Below are 22558 nucleotides of genomic sequence, written 5' to 3'. Positions count from 1 at the left end.
TTATAGAGCAGGAGGAGCTGAGCAGATTATATATACAGAGAACCTGTCACCATGTAATCTGCAGGCAGCGTGTTATAGAGCAGGAGGAGCTGAGCAGATTATATATACAGAGAACCTGTCACCATGTAATCTGCAGGCAGCGTGTTATAGAGCAGGAGGAGCTGAGCAGATTATATATACAGAGAACCTGTCACCAGTGTAATCTGCAGGCAGCGTGTTATAGAGCAGGAGGAGCTGAGCAGATTATATATACAGAGAACCTGTCACCGTGTAATCTGCAGGCAGCGTGTTATAGAGCAGGAGGAGCTGAGCAGATTATATATACAGAGAACCTGTCACCGTGTAATCTGCAGGCAGCGTGTTATAGAGCAGGAGGAGCTGAGCAGATTATATATACAGAGAACCTGTCACCATGTAATCTGCAGGCAGCGTGTTATAGAGCAGGAGGAGCTGAGCAGATTATATATACAGAGAACCTGTCACCGTGTAATCTGCAGGCAGCGTGTTATAGAGCAGGAGGAGCTGAGCAGATTATATATACAGAGAACCTGTCACCATGTAATCTGCAGGCAGCGTGTTATAGAGCAGGAGGAGCTGAGCAGATTATATATACAGAGAACCTGTCACCGTGTAATCTGCAGGCAGTGTGTTATAGAGCAGGAGGAGCTGAGCAGATTATATATACAGAGAACCTGTCACCATGTAATCTGCAGGCAGCGTGTTATAGAGCAGGAGGAGCTGAGCAGATTATATATACAGAGAACCTGTCACCATGTAATCTGCAGGCAGCGTGTTATAGAGCAGGAGGAGCTGAGCAGATTATATATACAGAGAACCTGTCACCGTGTAATCTGCAGGCAGCGTGTTATAGAGCAGGAGGAGCTGAGCAGATTATATATACAGAGAACCTGTCACCGTGTAATCTGCAGGCAGCGTGTTATAGAGCAGGAGGAGCTGAGCAGATTATATATACAGAGAACCTGTCACCATGTAATCTGCAGGCAGCGTGTTATAGAGCAGGAGGAGCTGAGCAGATTATATATACAGAGAACCTGTCACCGTGTAATCTGCAGGCAGCGTGTTATAGAGCAGGAGGAGCTGAGCAGATTATATATACAGAGAACCTGTCACCATGTAATCTGCAGGCAGCGTGTTATAGAGCAGGAGGAGCTGAGCAGATTATATATACAGAGAACCTGTCACCGTGTAATCTGCAGGCAGCGTGTTATAGAGCAGGAGGAGCTGAGCAGATTATATATACAGAGAACCTGTCACCGTGTAATCTGCAGGCAGCGTGTTATAGAGCAGGAGGAGCTGAGCAGATTATATATACAGAGAACCTGTCACCGTGTAATCTGCAGGCAGCGTGTTATAGAGCAGGAGGAGCTGAGCAGATTATATATACAGAGAACCTGTCACCGTGTAATCTGCAGGCAGCGTGTTATAGAGCAGGAGGAGCTGAGCAGATTATATATACAGAGAACCTGTCACCATGTAATCTGCAGGCAGCGTGTTATAGAGCAGGAGGAGCTGAGCAGATTATATATACAGAGAACCTGTCACCGTGTAATCTGCAGGCAGCGTGTTATAGAGCAGGAGGAGCTGAGCAGATTATATATACAGAGAACCTGTCACCGTGTAATCTGCAGGCAGCGTGTTATAGAGCAGGAGGAGCTGAGCAGATTATATATACAGAGAACCTGTCACCATGTAATCTGCAGGCAGCGTGTTATAGAGCAGGAGGAGCTGAGCAGATTATATATACAGAGAACCTGTCACCGTGTAATCTGCAGGCAGCGTGTTATAGAGCAGGAGGAGCTGAGCAGATTATATATACAGAGAACCTGTCACCGTGTAATCTGCAGGCAGCGTGTTATAGAGCAGGAGGAGCTGAGCAGATTATATATACAGAGAACCTGTCACCATGTAATCTGCAGGCAGCGTGTTATAGAGCAGGAGGAGCTGAGCAGATTATATATACAGAGAACCTGTCACCAGTGTAATCTGCAGGCAGCGTGTTATAGAGCAGGAGGAGCTGAGCAGATTATATATACAGAGAACCTGTCACCATGTAATCTGCAGGCAGCTGTGTTATAGAGCAGGAGGAGCTGAGCAGATTATATATACAGAGAACCTGTCACCATGTAATCTGCAGGCAGCGTGTTATAGAGCAGGAGGAGCTGAGCAGATTATATATACAGAGAACCTGTCACCATGTAATCTGCAGGCAGCGTGTTATAGAGCAGGAGGAGCTGAGCAGATTATATATACAGAGAACCTGTCACCATGTAATCTGCAGGCAGCGTGTTATAGAGCAGGAGGAGCTGAGCAGATTATATATACAGAGAACCTGTCACCATGTAATCTGCAGGCAGCGTGTTATAGAGCAGGAGGAGCTGAGCAGATTATATATACAGAGAACCTGTCACCGTGTAATCTGCAGGCAGCGTGTTATAGAGCAGGAGGAGCTGAGCAGATTATATATACAGAGAACCTGTCACCGTGTAATCTGCAGGCAGCGTGTTATAGAGCAGGAGGAGCTGAGCAGATTATATATACAGAGAACCTGTCACCATGTAATCTGCAGGCAGCGTGTGTTATAGAGCAGGAGGAGCTGAGCAGATTATATATACAGAGAACCTGTCACCGTGTAATCTGCAGGCAGCGTGTTATAGAGCAGGAGGAGCTGAGCAGATTATATATACAGAGAACCTGTCACCATGTAATCTGCAGGCAGCTGTGTTATAGAGCAGGAGGAGCTGAGCAGATTATATATACAGAGAACCTGTCACCGTGTAATCTGCAGGCAGCGTGTTATAGAGCAGGAGGAGCTGAGCAGATTATATATACAGAGAACCTGTCACCGTGTAATCTGCAGGCAGCGTGTTATAGAGCAGGAGGAGCTGAGCAGATTATATATACAGAGAACCTGTCACCATGTAATCTGCAGGCAGCGTGTTATAGAGCAGGAGGAGCTGAGCAGATTATATATACAGAGAACCTGTCACCGTGTAATCTGCAGGCAGCGTGTTATAGAGCAGGAGGAGCTGAGCAGATTATATATACAGAGAACCTGTCACCGTGTAATCTGCAGGCAGCGTGTTATAGAGCAGGAGGAGCTGAGCAGATTATATATACAGAGAACCTGTCACCATGTAATCTGCAGGCAGCGTGTTATAGAGCAGGAGGAGCTGAGCAGATTATATATACAGAGAACCTGTCACCGTGTAATCTGCAGGCAGCGTGTTATAGAGCAGGAGGAGCTGAGCAGATTATATATACAGAGAACCTGTCACCGTGTAATCTGCAGGCAGCGTGTTATAGAGCAGGAGGAGCTGAGCAGATTATATATACAGAGAACCTGTCACCGTGTAATCTGCAGGCAGCGTGTTATAGAGCAGGAGGAGCTGAGCAGATTATATATACAGAGAACCTGTCACCGTGTAATCTGCAGGCAGCGTGTTATAGAGCAGGAGGAGCTGAGCAGATTATATATACAGAGAACCTGTCACCATGTAATCTGCAGGCAGCGTGTTATAGAGCAGGAGGAGCTGAGCAGATTATATATACAGAGAACCTGTCACCGTGTAATCTGCAGGCAGCGTGTTATAGAGCAGGAGGAGCTGAGCAGATTATATATACAGAGAACCTGTCACCATGTAATCTGCAGGCAGCGTGTTATAGAGCAGGAGGAGCTGAGCAGATTATATATACAGAGAACCTGTCACCATGTAATCTGCAGGCAGCGTGTTATAGAGCAGGAGGAGCTGAGCAGATTATATATACAGAGAACCTGTCACCATGTAATCTGCAGGCAGCGTGTTATAGAGCAGGAGGAGCTGAGCAGATTATATATACAGAGAACCTGTCACCATGTAATCTGCAGGCAGCGTGTTATAGAGCAGGAGGAGCTGAGCAGATTATATATACAGAGAACCTGTCACCGTGTAATCTGCAGGCAGCGTGTTATAGAGCAGGAGGAGCTGAGCAGATTATATATACAGAGAACCTGTCACCGTGTAATCTGCAGGCAGCGTGTTATAGAGCAGGAGGAGCTGAGCAGATTATATATACAGAGAACCTGTCACCATGTAATCTGCAGGCAGCGTGTTATAGAGCAGGAGGAGCTGAGCAGATTATATATACAGAGAACCTGTCACCGTGTAATCTGCAGGCAGCGTGTTATAGAGCAGGAGGAGCTGAGCAGATTATATATACAGAGAACCTGTCACCAGTGTAATCTGCAGGCAGCGTGTTATAGAGCAGGAGGAGCTGAGCAGATTATATATACAGAGAACCTGTCACCGTGTAATCTGCAGGCAGCGTGTTATAGAGCAGGAGGAGCTGAGCAGATTATATATACAGAGAACCTGTCACCGTGTAATCTGCAGGCAGCGTGTTATAGAGCAGGAGGAGCTGAGCAGATTATATATACAGAGAACCTGTCACCGTGTAATCTGCAGGCAGCTGTGTTATAGAGCAGGAGGAGCTGAGCAGATTATATATACAGAGAACCTGTCACCGTGTAATCTGCAGGCAGCGTGTTATAGAGCAGGAGGAGCTGAGCAGATTATATATACAGAGAACCTGTCACCATGTAATCTGCAGGCAGCGTGTTATAGAGCAGGAGGAGCTGATCAGATTATATATACAGAGAACCTGTCACCGTGTAATCTGCAGGCAGCGTGTTATAGAGCAGGAGGAGCTGAGCAGATTATATATACAGAGAACCTGTCACCGTGTAATCTGCAGGCAGCGTGTTATAGAGCAGGAGGAGCTGAGCAGATTATATATACAGAGAACCTGTCACCATGTAATCTGCAGGCAGTGTGTTATAGAGCAGGAGGAGCTGAGCAGATTATATATATAGAGAACCTGTCACCGTGTAATCTGCAGGCAGTGTGTTATAGAGCAGGAGGAGCCGAGCAGATTATATATACAGAGAACCCGTCACCGTGTAATCTGCAGGCAGTGTGTTATAGAGCAGGAGGAGCTGAGCAGATTATATATACAGAGAACCTGTCACCATGTAATCTGCAGGCAGCGTGTTATAGAGCAGGAGGAGCTGAGCAGATTATATATACAGAGAACCTGTCACCATGTAATCTGCAGGCAGTGTGTTATAGAGCAGGAGGAGCTGAGCAGATTATATATACAGAGAACCTGTCACCATGTAATCTGCAGGCAGTGTGTTATAGAGCAGGAGGAGCTGAGCAGATTATATATACAGAGAACCTGTCACCATGTAATCTGCAGGCAGCGTGTTATAGAGCAGGAGGAGCTGAGCAGATTATATATACAGAAAACCTGTCACCATGTAATCTGCAGGCAGCGTGTTATAGAGCAGGAGGAGCTGAGCAGATTATATATACAGAGAACCTGTCACCATGTAATCTGCAGGCAGTGTGTTATAGAGCAGGAGGAGCTGAATAAGAAGGTTTCTACTGTATAAGGCCTCACAAAGTGACTTCATAACTGAGTTGGTCCTTAAAAAAGTGAGTGTTGGAAATTTTCTTAAAAATTTTAAGAATTGCTTCTAAAATTCTAAGCCTTCTAGAAGAAATAAATTGACATTTACAAAATGATTTCAATATAAAGTAGACATATGGGTAATGTAAAGTAATAATTGTGAGGTATTACTATATGACTCAAAAGCCTAGAAATTCAAATTTGGAAAAAAGTTAATTGTTCCAAATATTTTTATAACTAAAGGTGATTATAACGAAAGGTGATTATATTTACCACTATCATGAAGGACAATGTGTCACCAGAAAACTATCTCAGAATGGCTCAGTAAAAGCTTCCCAAAGTTATTACCACATAAAGTGACACATGTCAGATTTCCAAAATTTGGCCTGGTCCTTAAGGTGAATAATGTCTCAGCACTGAAAGGGTTAACCCTGCGTGTGGAGGAGTAAAGCCCACAGATTTCCACGGTTGTTTATTTCGCCGCTTGTGAAAGGCACGGGCCGGGAAAACCAAGCGTTACTTTCGATTTCTCTGTTATTTTGTTTATAAAGGTTCCGCCCAACAACTAAATTATAACAGAACACAATGGACGCAGGGAGGAGACCCAGAGCTACACAAAAGCAATAGTAGAAGCTGGGTAAACAGCAGACTGCTAACCATCAGCAGCTGCGGGCGTTCCTTATAGGTTACAGCTTATAAAAGCGCTTACGATGCAGAATTTCAGGAACTTTATCCATCGACACTATGGAACCCTGGAGACATCAGCCCTGGCTCTGCTGTTGCTACTGCTGGAAAAAAGTATGGAATCGGAATTCACCTGTCCTTCTGAACCAGTATTTAGCAGAGTGTACACTGCGGTATTTTTTTTAATGCCTGCAATGGTCCTTGGGGTCCTGGGATATAAGCTTTCAGGAGTGAAGTGTAAAGGGTCGTGCATATGTTGCTTGAAGACCATCTGCGGCCCCCTGATCTGGTTCTGCATTTTACTGTCAGACGGACGTTATGTCACCTGCTTTTCCATATCAAATGCGAGGCAAATAAGTCAGGTAAGAATCGGCTTTATTTCTAAATCAGTCACATTTGGGAAGGGAGGTTTGTGATTTTTACATTTAACCCCTTGATGACAAATGACTGATGTCTCTGTCACAGATGAGAGCTAGTCCCTACATTGTGATGGATATATCGGTCATAATGATTTTATGGGTGCAGCAGAGTGTACCCACAAGACGGCGCAGAAGAGCAGCTGTAATACACAACTAGCTCCTGCTGCAACTGCCGGGATCAGAGATTACTCAGATCCTGGCCGTTTACATTAAAGTAGAACTTCCAGCAAAATTTGCATTCTCTGACCCGCTAGAGTGATGTCATGTGACCAACTCTCTGATCTACAACAGAACAGGAAGTCAGTTACTTCTCTATTTATTCCTATGAGACTGAGAGTGAGGTTCCCATAGGAATACATAGGGAAACTGACTTCCTGTCCACACATAAGACTCTGTGTTAGGCCGCATTCACACATACATGTCCGTGAAAATCCAGCCTGCTGTCCTGCTGAGTGCACGGCGTTGTTGGTTGCTATGACGCCATGCACTTCGTGCTGCCTCCGCTGTACAGTAATACACTCGTATAGATCATACGAGTGTACTACTGTTCAGCGGTGGCGGCACAAAGCGCACAGCTTCATAGCAACCAATGAAGCCATGCGCTCGAGCACTCGGCAGGACGGGTTATCACAGACCATGGTCCGTGAAAATCCACGTATTTGTGAATGCGGCCTTAATTGGAGAGTCTGATTGCTGCTCACATGACACAGCTGAGGATCAAAAGGGAGGTTTAAACTCACAAATAAGGCCACTGGTAAGAAAATTACATTCACCACAGATTACATATTGTGTACCTTTCTAGCAGGTCAGAGAATAACATTTTTGGTGGGAGTTCTTCTTTAAAATTCGTTGACCAAGAATGACCATTCACAAAAAATACCAAGCATTCTGTGCTTATTAAATCTTTTTAGCTTTAGGAGTTCAGGAGCTCCAGAGCTTCAGCACAGACAGGAAATTTACTGAGACCAATGTTTCATACAACAGGTGTAAAATGCAGTAAAACAACACAACATATAATGCAACAGCTCTCTGCGAACCAAATAAAGTACAAAAACATATTATAATGCTGATGCTGTGCTAATAAATTAGAGATGCTTGGCAAATACATTTTGTACAAAATTATTTGAGCCTGTTTGCCGCACGTCAAGGCGATCTCTGTAAGAAATGTTTGTGTTCGCATCTGATTTGCAAAACATGCGGATCAAACATGTGTATGGAGCCTTATAAGTAGGCAGAGATCTGTGCCATAATTTACACCAATTTCTGGTGTATGTTATGGTAAAATTGTTGAGACACAGGAGACCACTCCTTCTCCTGCCAAACCCATCTATTTTTCTCATAACTATTAAAAACTGAAAAAAGAAGTTCAAAACTGCAAAAAGTACTCAACTTTTGCACCAAAATGTCCAACTTTTCTACACCCTAGAGGTTTATATAACATTCAGCCTACCTGCAGCCACCACTAGAGGGGGCTCAGGAGATTACAACATTCAGATATATACAGCCACCACTAGAGGGAGCTCAGGAGATTACTACATACAGATATATACAGCCACCACTAGAGGGAGCTCAGGAGATTACTGCATACAGATATATACAGCCACCACTAGAGGAAGCTCAGGAGAATACTGCATACAGATATATACAGCCACCACTAGAGGGAGCTCAGGGGATTACTACATACAGATATATACATCCACCACTAGAGGGAGCTCAGGAGATTACTACATACAGATATATACATCCACCACTAGAGGGAGCTCAGGAGATTACTACATACAGATATATACAGCCACCACTAGAGGGAGCTCAGGAGATTACTACATACAGATATATACAGCCACCACTAGAGGGAGCTCAGGAGATTACTACATACAGATATATACAGCCACCACTAGAGGGAGCTCAGGAGATTACTACATACAGATATATACAGCCACCACTAGAGGAAGCTCAGGAGAATACTGCATACAGATATATACAGCCACCACTAGAGGGAGCTCAGGAGATTACTACATACAGATATATACAGCCACCACTAGAGGGAGCTCAGGAGATTACTACATACAGATATATACAGCCACCACTAGAGGGAGCTCAGGAGATTACTACATACAGATATATACAGCCACCACTAGAGGAAGCTCAGGAGAATACTGCATACAGATATATACAGCCACCACTAGAGGGAGCTCAGGGGATTACTACATACAGATATATACATCCACCACTAGAGGGAGCTCATGAGATTACTACATACAGATATATACATCCACCACTAGAGGGAGCTCAGGAGATTACTACATACAGATATATACATCCACCACTAGAGGGAGCTCAGGAGATTACTACATACAGATATATACATCCACCACTAGAGGGAGCTCAAGAGATTACTACATACAGATATATACAGCCACCACTAGAGGGAGCTCAGGAGATTACTACATACAGATATATACAGCCACCACTAGAGGGAGCTCAGGAGATTACAGGAAATTCCTACTTGATGAAGTAAGCAGTAAGCATGCTGTAGTCGACAATATCTAAAAAAATCTGTCAGATATGAAACTGTGTGAGTGCACCTGGTTTATAGTGCGAATTGCACCAAAAAGTGCCACAGGGATTGGTAAATCTGCCCCTATATATCAGTAAGTTATATATCCACCGTGCCAACTCTTTTATACACATTGAGGGGTATTTATCAAAACTGGAGTACCCATACATACTCGCGTGAGATATAGCTAATTTATTACAGATACCTCTTAAAATATTAGGCTGCCGTGCGCCAGATACTGAAGTCAACGCCGACTACAGACTGGTGCAGACTTCAGCTATAACTTACATCACTTCTCTCACCACTTTGCAAAACTGGTGTAATTGGGAAAAAGACACAAAAGTGTTGTAATAGATTTGGATATGTCCTCCACTGCGGCAAATCCTAAAGATGTTGTAAACTTAGACATGTTGGGGGTCATTTACTATACTGAAATACGTCTAAATTAGGCGCATTTCTGGTGCAGATGGCGGCACAACGGTTAGTTGCCCCGCTTTGTAGACTTTGCCCCGCTCACACCAGGTCTAAAATTGTGGGCACGGCACAGGGGGGAAAGGGACCCGTCTCATTCATCATTTTCTATGCCTGTTTTAGACATAGACAATGGTGTAAATGTAAGACAGCTTGGAAGCCGCCTTACATTTAAAACTGGCGCTGGATGCGTTGAAGTTATGGGGAGGCTGGCGCTTTGTCATAACTTCGGCGGATCCAATGCCAGCGTACGGCCTCTATTAAGACCGCCGTCTAAAACGCTGGTCTTAATATATAGGCCGGTTGTCTAGACCTGCATGAGATTTATCACCTGAGCTCAGGCTGGATCTGGCGCACGGACAGACACTTTTTTCTGACTAGATACTAAAGAATTTAACTCCAGAATTGTGACACAAAATGGCACTTTAGGCCACGTCACTTTCCTGCAAAACCATGCCGAATCCCACTAAGCTCCTCACGGGTCTCAAGTGAGCCCAAGATAGGCAGCAACCATATCTCTCTGCAACATACACTTTGAGGATGAGCGGCCATGCAGCTCTGGGTTGCTGAGAGCGGAAACAATGTGTCACTAATTGTTTCTTTTAGAAACATTGTAGTGGCGTCTGTCTTGGATACATTGTAGTGGTGTCTGTCTTGGATACATTGTAGCAGCTCTCCCTGCCTATGTGGGATAAACAAACTTGTATTAACATGTGACATAGCAGGAAATAGAAAAAATAAATGGAAAAAATAAATACTGTATATAAATAATAATTAATATTAACAGTAGTTTTAAGAATCACTGTAACATTGTACATATACTTTTTGTTATAATACTTAATTTCTTCTTAATATTAAGTAATAAAAGTGATGTTTTTTAATTAAGTGTAATCGTTTAGTGTGACAAATGGGATTTTTGGCCTTCAGGCATTTATTCTCGTACCTGTATATGAATCCCACTGAGCCCGCTTATTTTGTGCTAGTCTGAAAAACTTTTTAGTCAGATTCTAGGCACAGACATCCATTATATATAATATGGCCAATGCTGCGCAATTCGTGTCTTTTTTCTATCTAGTCTTTGATACAGAACATTTTTGATTCCCTAGAAATTATTAGGGTAAATCCACACGTAGCGAGCTTCTCAAAAATTCAGCAGGAGGTTTGTCTGGAATAGGCCCCTTTCACATGAGCGAGTTTTCCGAGCGGGTGCGATGTGTGACGTGAACGCTCAGCTCCCGCACTGAATCCTGACCCATTTATTTCAATGGATCTCTGCATATGTGTTGTTTTTTTCCCACACATCTGTTCTGTGTTGCGTGAGAACCTGGCCCCATAGAAGTGAATTGGGTTTCAGTGAAAAACGCATTGCATCCGGATGTAACCTGGATGCAATGCAGTTTTCACTGATGGTTGCTCGGAGATGTTTTTTGTAAACCTTCAGGTTTTTTTTCACGTGTGTAAAAAACGCATGAAAACAGATTGCACCTGCAGGAAAAACTAAACAACTGAACGCAATCGCAGACAAAACTGACTGAATTTGATTGCAAAACGGTGCGAGTTTCACTGAATGCATCGTGACACAATCTGAATCATTTGTGTGGAAGAGGCCATAGGCTTGTTGTTTGCTGCATCATTGCTGCAGGAATCCCGGCGAATTATTTGCTTTCAGGGCTCCCTTCAATAAAACTGAATAATTACACCATTTAGAGACAACATGCAACGTCTGACAGAGTCAAGGACAAGAATTAAACCACCATAAAAAAATAAAATATAAATTGATCCTCCTATCTTCCCCATCAGTCATTTTGTATTCTCATACCCACCAGCGCCCGCCTCTTTTCCAATCATGATAAAACTGCCACAACCAAAGTACAGATCTCTATAAAGAGATGTTAAAGCTCTCGGGATCCATTCATAACTTCTGCTCAAATGACTTTTGTTTTTCTGCCAGCTCACCCCTTGCCCCCCAGTACCTGAGCAATCGGTGCAGGTAGTTTTGGCGCCCAACATGATAAAGATGCAGTGTAATGGGGGTGGTCACGTGATATCACAAGATTGCACTCTGTTCTCACAGCAGGCGAGAGCCCCTGTGACGCTGAGCTCCATGCTGGTTGGAAAGAGGCAGAACGCTCGGGTGCACTGCACCTTGAGAATGAGCAGCAGTTGTACAAAAGCTAATGGCACACATTGCTCAAGAATGGTTGGGGGGAAAGTTCACAAAAGAAGCATTGGAGCGCGGCTGTAAATGGATCCTGGGACCTGGAGTTTGAGGATAATGGGACAGGTCATCTATAACCACCCTCCATTCCCCCCCCAATTGATCAGCCTGAACACATTTGTTAGGAAAGGACAATAGTGTTTTGAATGAACGCTGTTCAGGCGCTGTGGCTGCGGAGGAGGGCCTCTTCTTAGACTACTATTGAGCTATTTAAAAGCTGATAATCTAAGCTTTAAAACAAGACTGGGATTGTGGTGCTAGCTGCCATTTAGGATGAGCAAACTGAGAGTAGGATCCAAGATCCGAAGTCAATTCACTGAAAACTTTGTTTTAATGCTGTACGAATATCTCGGTCTCCATACAGCATTGAAATGTATGGGCTCCGGCGAGGTGAAATGAGTTTTCACCAAAGTCTCGAGATTGTTAAACTTGAAAACCATTTTAAAACAGGTATCCGCAGTCGGCTACAGCACCAAAGCCGACTTTGGATACAAGTTTTAAAATGGTTTTGAAAAGGAAAAATCTAAGTCCCATGAGACTTCAAAACAAAATTTTGAGCAAAGTGACTTCGGATCTAAGATCTAAAGCTCACTTCGCTCATCCCTAACTACCATACAGTTTACAGCCAATAGAAAGGGGTCTCAGTGGGAGCTACATATACTTGAAGCTCTTACTCCTGAACTTATTTTGAAAGGCTGTATCTCCAAATTTATGGCAGTTTTAAATTGCAACCAAGAGTATGTACATCTCTAGCTGAATTGCAGTCTGAGATATTGCAGGTTAAAGCAACATTTCACATTTCATCTGGCTGTGATCTCAGCCAGCATGGAGAAAGAGGCCAGTGGAGATATAGATCCCCCCAAGAGGATGGGCATGGTCATCTGTGCATGCTATTGATCCACCTATCAATCAGCATAATTGCTTCATTGTCTTTTTCTAGAAAAGGAATGAAAAGATGTAAACCTACTGATCTAGTCTCCTCTCTGTGACTAATTGGACAGTTCACTATTAGTGATGAGCGGGAGGTGCCATATTCGATTTCGCGATATTTCGCGAATATTCGAATGAATATTCGTGTTATATTCGTCGAAATCGAATATTCGTAATTATTCCAATTATCGCGAATAATATACAATTTTTTTTTCGCGTATTGCGATTATTTATCTTGATAGTATAAGGCAACGTTCCTATGCTAATTGACTATGGCTAGGCTAATATGTGTATTTTACGAAATTTCGTGATTTGCTCTAACTTCGTCTCTTAGAATATTACGAATATTCTAAAAGACGAAGTTAGAGCAATATTACGAAATTTCGTAAAATACACATATAGATTGTAATTTAGCTAATATACTGCTATAATCCCTTTTTTTGCCTCTAATTTTTTTTTTGCCTCTTCTGAACTTAAGTTTTGTAAAATATGTACACTATTAAAAAATAATACTATAGCAGTATATTAGCTTAAATACAATCTATGTGTATTTTACGAAATTTCGTAATATTGCTCTAACTTCGTCTTTTAGAATATTCGTAATATTCTAAAAGACGAAGTTAGAGCAATATTAAGAACATTTGCAAAAGCCGAAATTGCGATGCGAGTAATATAATACGAAATAATCGCATGAAGATTTCAACTTAGCACTGCTATATTCCATACTAGGCTAGAATATGGAATATAGCAGTGCTAAGTTGAAATCTTCATGCGATTATTTCGTATTATATTACTCGCATCGCAATTTCGGCTTTTGCAAATGTTCTTAATATTGCTCTAACTTCGTCTTTTAGAATATTACGAATATTCTAAAAGACGAAGTTAGAGCAATATTACGAAATTTCTAAAAGACGAAGTTAGAGCAATATTACGAAATTTCGTAAAATACACATAGATTGTATTTAAGCTAATATACTGCTATAGTAATATTTTTTAACAGTGTACATATTTTACAAAACTTAAGTTCAGAAGAGGCAAAAAAAATTAGAGGAAAAAAAAGGGATTATAGCACTATATAAGCTAAATTACAATCTATATGTGTATTTTACGAAATTTCGTAATATTGCTCTAACTTCGTCTTTTAGAATATTCGTAATATTCTAAAAGACGAAGTTAGAGCAATATTAAGAACATTTGCAAATTTCGCAAGTTGCGATGCGAGTAATATAACACGAAATAATCGCATGAAGATTTCAACTTAGCACTGCTATATTCCATATTCTAGCCTAGTATGGAATACAGCAGTGCTAACTTAGCACAGCTATATTCCATATTAGGCTAGAATATGGAATATAGCAGTGCTAAATTGAAATCTTCATGCGATTATTTCGTGTTATATTACTCGCATCGCAACTTGCGAAATTTCGTAAAATACACATATAGATTAGATTGTAATTTAGCTAATATGGAATATAGCAGTAAGTTGAAAACGCCACTGACTGGAGCAGCCAGGAAGCCAGGAATCCAAAGGACAGGTAAGAACAACTTTAGAGAAGTGGGAAAGAAAAAAAATATTATAATAAAAAAAAAAAAATACGAATATTCGAATTCGCGAATATATAGAACGATATTCTAAATATTCGCGAAATCTCAAAATTGCGATATTCGAGAAAAAAATTCGTAATTCGAATATTCGCGCTCAACACTATTCACTATGGCCATGACCCAGAAATTTACCAGCTTCTGGATAATGGCTTCAAATCGAACAAACATCGATAAAGTTAGCATTTTACACTGTGACTATCCAAAAAGAGATGTTGAAATTGCTATTTGTATCATCTTCCCCCTAAAAACTAATTATAAAAAATGAATAAATTATGTGTATCCGAAAATGGTTCTGCAAAATTCCTGGTCTCGGACAGCTAAATTGAAGAAAAAATTAAATAAAATGTTATGAAAAATGTTACTTGTCGTTAAGGCTAAAATTATTTACATCACTAATGAGTTAAAATACAGAAGTCCCCTGAGCTGTGCCCCAATACATTCATTTATATATGCAATGTCACAATATGGACAATCTACTGTATCTTCAGGAGAGGTCCTCAGTATCAGATTTGCAGGGGTCGGTTTGAGTGCTGCACCCGCTTTAGTATTTACATGTGCGCCATCTAGCAGCGTAATAACTGCTCGTCCTATTCACTGTAATCTAGACGGCCTGCGGGTAAACATTGAAGAGGATGCAGTTGTTCGGCAGGGGTGTCGGGAGTCGACCCCCACCGATCTGATGCAAATTACAGCAATGGAAAATAGAAAACCCGACTTCCTGATTCCCCTGATGATAAATCCCCTCCTCTTCACCCTGTTTCCATGAATAAACATGAATCTATTTCCTCTCTGCAGATATTCGGCATCATTTCCTTTTCACTGCTGCTCATCCTGTCATTCGTCATGGAGGAGCTTTGTTGCTGCCGTCACATCTCAGCGTTATACTTTCGTGAGAAGTATGAAGAGAAAATGCTAAAGGAACTGGAGGAAGGTCTGAGATCCAAAGCAAAGAAACAGCAAACCGAAATTGCAGAAGACTTGGTCATAATGGTCACAGATGAATCCTTTGCTCCGCAACAAGCTAATTGGCTTAAAAATCTGGAAAACCTGATATGCACAGAAAAAAATAAAATAAGGGAAAGATTTAAAGAAGGTACAATAATCAGTGAGGAGCAACGCAGACATGCAGCCGCTCTAAGGGATCTTTTACATGGGCAGAGGCGTGGTGACGAGAGGCGATCATCAATATAAAAATTTGATCAGCACTGGTTTAACCTCCTAACAGTCACTTTAAAATTGGAAAAATCCTCCCAAAAATTTCACTTTTTTATTATAGATTTGTAATGTGTGTCTGCAGTAAATCTTGATGGCGCACAACTCAGGGGACACTACTGCATTTTTAAACCCCTAAGTGACATAATTAATTTTAGCCTTAAGGACCAATAATATTTCCCCCCTTAGCGTTCTAGCAGTCATAACGTTTGAATTTTGCGGGATTAGCTGTAGGTTTTTAGGAACCATTTCGGGGTTTATATAGTTTTCAATAACTTTTATTATTTTATCTTTGGGGAAAGATAATAAACAGCAATTTTTACATTATTTTCTGGATTTTTTTTTACGGGGTTCACTGAGTGATAAAAATAACATCATTTTATTATGTGGGTCCGTACAATGATGATAATGCCACATTTCTATGTATTTTTACTATTTCTCCATCCTTCCTGCAGGCTGTCAGCTCTGCAGCTGCTCCCTCATTCTCCTCCAGACTGACGGGGAGAGTGGGGGGAATGGGCGGCTGGTTTAGCTGCTCATATCTCTGGTTTGGTATCAGCTAGAGATTTGGGAAGATATCACTGTTAGAAATTGGGATGCAGTGAATGCCGTTGAAAGTAAAAGCAGGTTTTACCTGCGATTATTCCCGATTCTATTTCTAACAGTGATATCTCCTGTTTAGCTTGGACTTTAGCTGTCTTTTTGGTTTTCTATGAAAGCTTCTAACTGCTACCACTCAGGAGATATCAGCAGCTAAAGCAGCCCCCCCTCCACTTCTGCCCGAGCAGAACAGTTAAGTACTTTTCCCACAGCCGGAGCTGAGCTTGGGCAGAACAGTTAGGAGGTTAAAGGACTATGAGAACTGCAAGAGGGACAAATGATACACACCATGGTGTTATATTGTCACATTGGAAACAGAATGTGATAAGAATTAATGACTGCACAGGTTTGAAATTAACAATGAACACTGATTAACACCTTCACGCATTTGGACGTAACTATCTCCAAATCACATGTAACTTAGCGCATTTGGACTTACTGACACATCCAAACTGCTTACCGGGGCTGTGACATTATAAAGTGTCACAGCCCCGGAGCCTCCGCTCTCCTGGAGAGCAGAGACACTGGTGAGTCGGCAAGGGACCGATCAGAGTGCTCCCGTACCGGAAAGCGCTCTGTTTGGTTAGTCAGACTAACCAACTGGAGAGCTTCAGTTACAAAATGCTGTTTTCAGGCTTTGATCTCTACTCTGGAGATCAGAGCCTGAAATCAGGCATGACCCCACTGTGCCCACGGTTCCTTTACTGCCCCCATTGTCCCCCAGATACCCCCTGCAGCACTTTCTTTTGTGCCAGCTATTATGGCAGCGGCTCAGGAATGGAGCAGCTGCTATCAGCAGAGAGTGTCAGCTGTAACTTACAGCTGACACTCTGCTATGGCCGAAATCGGTGCTGGCACAGATCTCGGCTGTTTAACCCCATACATGCTGTGTTTTGTAGCTACCCGTGGCATCCATGGGGTTAAAACAGGGAGGGAGCTCCATCTCTCTTCCACTGGGATGCCCCTGCTGCAATGGTAGCGGCCCGATGGTTACCATGGCAACCGGACACCTTACAAAGGCTTGCCATGTACCCTAGTGTCAAACTGATAATACAGTGCATTGCAATAGATGACTATTGAAATGCACTGTAAAGCCATCAGGCCCACTAGATCGTCAAGATCGAAATGGGTCTTGATAAAAAAATAAAGTGTAAAAGAAAAAAGTTAAAAAAAATAAAAATAAATTATATTTAATTATAAATAAAATAAAAATGGCCTTTTCCCATATCCGTTCAATTATAAGTCATTAAAAAATGAAAATGTAAAAAAAATACACATGATTGGTATAGCCACATCCATAACGACCTAATCCATAAAAGTATCATGTTACTAATCCCACGTGGTAAACGCTGTAAAAGAAAATAATGTTAAAAACAATGCCAGAATAGCTGTTTTTGTCACCTCAGTGACACAAAAAAATAAATAACATATGATCAAAAAGTCATATGTACCCCAAAGCAAAATGTTCTGCAAAAAACAAGCCCTCATTCAGCTACATTGATGAAAAAATAAAAATGTTATGGATGTTAGTATATGGTGATGCACTCACTATTCTGCTGGTGCAGTCACTGTGTACATACATTACTTATCCTGTACTGATCCTGAGTTACATCCTGTATTATACTCCAGAGCTGCACTCACTATTCTGCTGGTGCAGTCACTGTGTACACACATTACTTATCCTGTACTGATCCTGAGTTACATCCTGTATTATACTCCAGAGCTGCACTCACTATTCTGCTGGTGCAGTCACTGTGTACATACATTACTTATCCTATACTGATCCTGAGTTACATCCTGTATTATACTCCAGAGCTGCACTCACTATTCTGCCGGTGCAGTCACTGTGTACATACATTACTTATCCTGTACTGATCCTGAGTGACATCCTGTATTATACTCCAGAGCTGCACTCACTATTCTGCTGGTGCAGTCACTGTGTACATACATTACTTATCCTATACTGATCCTGAGTTACATCCTGTATTATACTCCAGAGCTGCACTCACTATTCTGCTGGTGCAGTCACTGTGTACACACATTACTTATCCTGTACTGATCCTGAGTTACATCCTGCATTATACCCCAGAGCTGCACTCACTATTCTGCTGGTGCAGTCACTGTGTACATACATTACTTATCCTGTACTGATCCTGAGTTACATCCTGTATTATACTCCAGAGCTGCACTCACTATTCTGCTGGTGCAGTCACTGTGTACATACATTACTTATCCTGTACTGATCCTGAGTTACATCCTGTATTATACTCCAGAGCTGCACTCACTATTCTGCTGGTGCAGTCACTGTGTACATACATTACTTATCCTGTACTGATCCTGAGTTACATCCTGTATTATACTCCAGAGCTGCACTCACTATTCTGCTGGTGCAGTCACTGTGTACATACATTACTTATCCTGTACTGATCCTGAGTTACATCCTGTATTATACTCCAGAGCTGCACTCACTATTCTGCTGGTGCAGTCACTGTGTACATACATTACTTATCCTGTACTGATCCTGAGTTACATCCTGTATTATACTCCAGAGCTGCACTCACTATTCTGCTGGTGCAGTCACTGTGTACATACATTACTTATCCTGTACTGATCCTGAGTTACATCCTGTATTATACTCTAGAGCTGCACTCACTATTCTGCTGGTGCAGTCACTGTGTACATACATTACTTATCCTGTACTGATCCTGAGTTACATCCTGTATTATACTCCAGAGCTGCACTCACTATTCTGCTGGTGCAGTCACTGTGTACATACATTACTTATCCTGTACTGATCCTGAGTTACATCCTGTATTATACTCCAGAGCTGCACTCACTATTCTGCTGGTGCAGTCACTGTGTACATACATTACTTATCCTGTACTGATCCTGAGTTACATCCTGTATTATGCTCCAGAGCTGCACTCACTATTCTGCTGGTGCAGTCACTGTGTACATACATTACTTATCCTGTACTGATCCTGAGTTACATCCTGTATTATGCTCTAGAGCTGCACTCACTATTCTGCTGGTGGAGTCACTGTGTACATACATTACTTATCCTGTACTGATCCTGAGTTACATCCTGTATTATACTCCAGAGCTGCACTCACTATTCTGCTGGTGCAGTCACTGTGTACATACATTACTTATCCTGTACTGATCCTGAGTTACATCCTGTATTATACTCCAGAGCTGCACTCACTATTCTGCTGGTGCAGTCACTGTGTACATACATTACTTATCCTGTACTGATCCTGAGTTACATCCTGTATTATACTCTAGAGCTGCACTCACTATTCTGCTGGTGCAGTCACTGTGTACATACATTAATTATCCTGTACTGATCCTGAGTTACATCCTGTATTATACTCCAGAGCTGCACTCACTATTCTGCTGGTGCAGTCACTGTGTACATACATTACTTATCCTGTACTGATCCTGAGTTACATCCTGTATTATGCTCCAGAGCTGCACTCACTATTCTGCTGGTGCAGTCACTGTGTACATACAATACTGATCCTGTACTGATCCTGAGTTACATCCTGTATTATACCCCAGAGCTGCACTCACTATTCTGCTGGTGCAGTCACTGTGTACATACATTACTTATCCTGTACTGATCCTGAGTTACATCCTGTATTATACCCCAGAGCTGCACTCACTATTCTGCTGGTGCAGTCACTGTGTACATACATTACTTATCCTGTACTGATCCTGAGTTACATCCTGTATTATACTCCAGAGCTGCACTCACTATTCTGCTGGTGCAGTCACTGTGTACATACATTACTTATCCTGTACTGATCCTGAGTTACATCCTGTATTATACTCCAGAGCTGCACTCACTATTCTGCTGGAGCAGTCACTGTGTACATACATTACTTATCCTGTACTGATCCTGAGTTACATCCTGTATTATACTCCAGAGCTGCACTCACTATTCTGCTGGTGCAGTCACTGTGTACATACATTACTTATCCTGTACTGATCCTGAGTTACATCCTGTATTATACTCTAGAGCTGCACTCACTATTCTGCTGGTGCAGTCACTGTGTACATACATTACTTATCCTGTACTGAACCTGAGTTACCTCCTGTATTATACTCCAGAGCTGCACTCACTATTCTGCTGGTGCAGTCACTGTGTACATACATTACTTATCCTGTATTGATCCTGAGTTACATCCTGTATTATACTCCAGAGCTGCACTCACTATTCTGCTGGTGCAGTCACTGTGTACATACATTACTTATCCTGTACTGAACCTGAGTTACCTCCTGTATTATACTCCAGAGCTGCACTCACTATTCTGCTGGTGCAGTCACAGTGTACATACATTACTTATCCTGTACTGATCCTGAGTTACATCCTGTATTATACTCCAGAGCTGCACTCACTATTCTGCTGGTGCAGTCACTGTGTACATACATTACTGATCCTGTACTGATCCTGAGTTACATCCTGTATTATGCTCCAGAGCTGCACTCACTATTCTGCTGGTGCAGTCACTGTGTACATACATTACTTATCCTGTACTGATCCTGAGTTACATCCTGTATTATACCCCAGAGCTGCACTCACTATTCTGCTGGTGCAGTCACTGTGTACATACATTACTTATCCTGTACTGATCCTGAGTTACATCCTGTATTATACTCCAGAGCTGCACTCACTATTCTGCTGGTGCAGTCACTGTGTACATACATTACTTATCCTGTACTGATCCTGAGTTACATCCTGTATTATACTCCAGAGCTGCACTCACTATTCTGCTGGTGCAGTCACTGTGTACATACATTACTTATCCTGTACTGATCCTGAGTTACATCCTGTATTATACTCCAGAGCTGCACTCACTATTCTGCTGGTGCAGTCACTGTGTACATACATTACTTATCCTGTACTGATCCTGAGTTACATCCTGTATTATACTCCAGAGCTGCACTCACTATTCTGCTGGTGCAGTCACTGTGTACATACATTACTTATCCTGTACTGATCCTGAGTTACATCCTGTATTATACTCCAGAGCTGCACTCACTATTCTGCTGGTGCAGTCACTGTGTACATACATTACTTGTACTGATCCTGAGTTACATCCTGTATTATACTCCAGAGCTGCACTCACTATTCTGCTGGTGCAGTCACTGTGTACATACATTACTTATCCTGTACTGATCCTGAGTTACATCCTGTATTATACTCCAGAGCTGCACCCACTATTCTGCTGGAGCAGTCACTGTGCACATACATTAATTATCCTGTACTGATCCTGAGTTACATCCTGTATTATACTCCAGAGCTGCACTCACTATTCTGCTGGTGCAGTCACTGTGTACATACATTACTTATCCTGTACTGATCCTGAGTTACATCCTGTATTATACTCCAGAGCTGCACTCACTATTCTGCTGGTGCAGTCACTGTGTACATACATTACTTATCCTGTACTGATCCTGAGTTACATCCTGTATTATACTCCAGAGCTGCACTCACTATTCTGCTGGTGGAGTCACTGTGTACATACATTACTTATCCTGTACTGATCCTGAGTTACATCCTGTATTATACTCCAGAGCTGCACTCACTATTCTGCTGGTGCAGTCACTGTGTACATACATTACTTGTACTGATCCTGAGTTACATCCTGTATTATACTCCAGAGCTGCACTCACTATTCTGCTGGTGCAGTCACTGTGTACATACATTACTTATCCTGTACTGATCCTGAGTTACATCCTGTATTATACTCCAGAGCTGCACCCACTATTCTGCTGGAGCAGTCACTGTGTACATACATTAATTATCCTGTACTGATCCTGAGTTACATCCTGTATTATACTCCAGAGCTGCACTCACTATTCTGCTGGTGCAGTCACTGTGTACATACATTACTTATCCTGTACTGATCCTGAGTTACATCCTGTATTATACTCCAGAGCTGCACTCACTATTCTGCTGGTGCAGTCACTGTGTACATACATTACTTATCCTGTACTGATCCTGAGTTACATCCTGTATTATACTCCAGAGCTGCACTCACTATTCTGCTGGTGCAGTCACTGTGTTCATACATTACTTATCCTGTACTGATCCTGAGTTACATCCTGTATTATACTCCAGAGCTGCACTCACTATTCTGCTGGTGCAGTCACTGTGTACATACATTACTTATCCTGTACTGATCCTGAGTTACATCCTGTATTATACTCCAGAGCTGCACTCACTATTCTGCTGGTGCAGTCACTGTGTACATACATTACTTATCCTGTACTGATCCTGAGTTACATCCTGTATTATACTCCAGAGCTGCACCCACTATTCTGCTGGAGCAGTCACTGTGCACATACATTAATTATCCTGTACTGATCCTGAGTTACATCCTGTAT

The 22558-nt window shown here is 42.1% G+C and overlaps 1 protein-coding gene across 1 annotated transcript; it reads left to right on the top strand.

Moving 5' to 3' along the window:
• Positions 1-5973: 5973 nt before the first annotated feature.
• LOC122923359 lies at positions 5974-15892 on the top strand. The gene is made up of 2 exons (XM_044274141.1): positions 5974-6515; positions 15149-15892. The coding sequence occupies exons 1-2, from the start codon at positions 6180-6182 to the stop codon at positions 15542-15544; spliced, it is 732 nt and encodes a 243-aa protein (XP_044130076.1). The 5' UTR covers positions 5974-6179; the 3' UTR covers positions 15545-15892.
• Positions 15893-22558: the final 6666 nt, after the last annotated feature.

The sequence above is a fragment of the Bufo gargarizans genome, unplaced genomic scaffold, assembly GCF_014858855.1.
Source record: "Bufo gargarizans isolate SCDJY-AF-19 unplaced genomic scaffold, ASM1485885v1 original_scaffold_1504_pilon, whole genome shotgun sequence".
In the NCBI taxonomy this organism is placed as follows: Eukaryota; Metazoa; Chordata; class Amphibia; order Anura; family Bufonidae; genus Bufo; species Bufo gargarizans.
This window is presented reverse-complemented; position numbering and strand designations above follow the sequence as displayed.

Coding starts and splice junctions, on each gene's coding strand:
- LOC122923359 (XM_044274141.1), top strand. CDS start 6,180: ATGCAGAATTTCAGGAACTTTATCCATCGACACTATGGAACCCTGGAG. Junction 6,516..15,148: donor ATGCGAGGCAAATAAGTCAG/GTAAGAATCGGC, acceptor TCCTCTCTGCAG/ATATTCGGCATCATTTCCTT.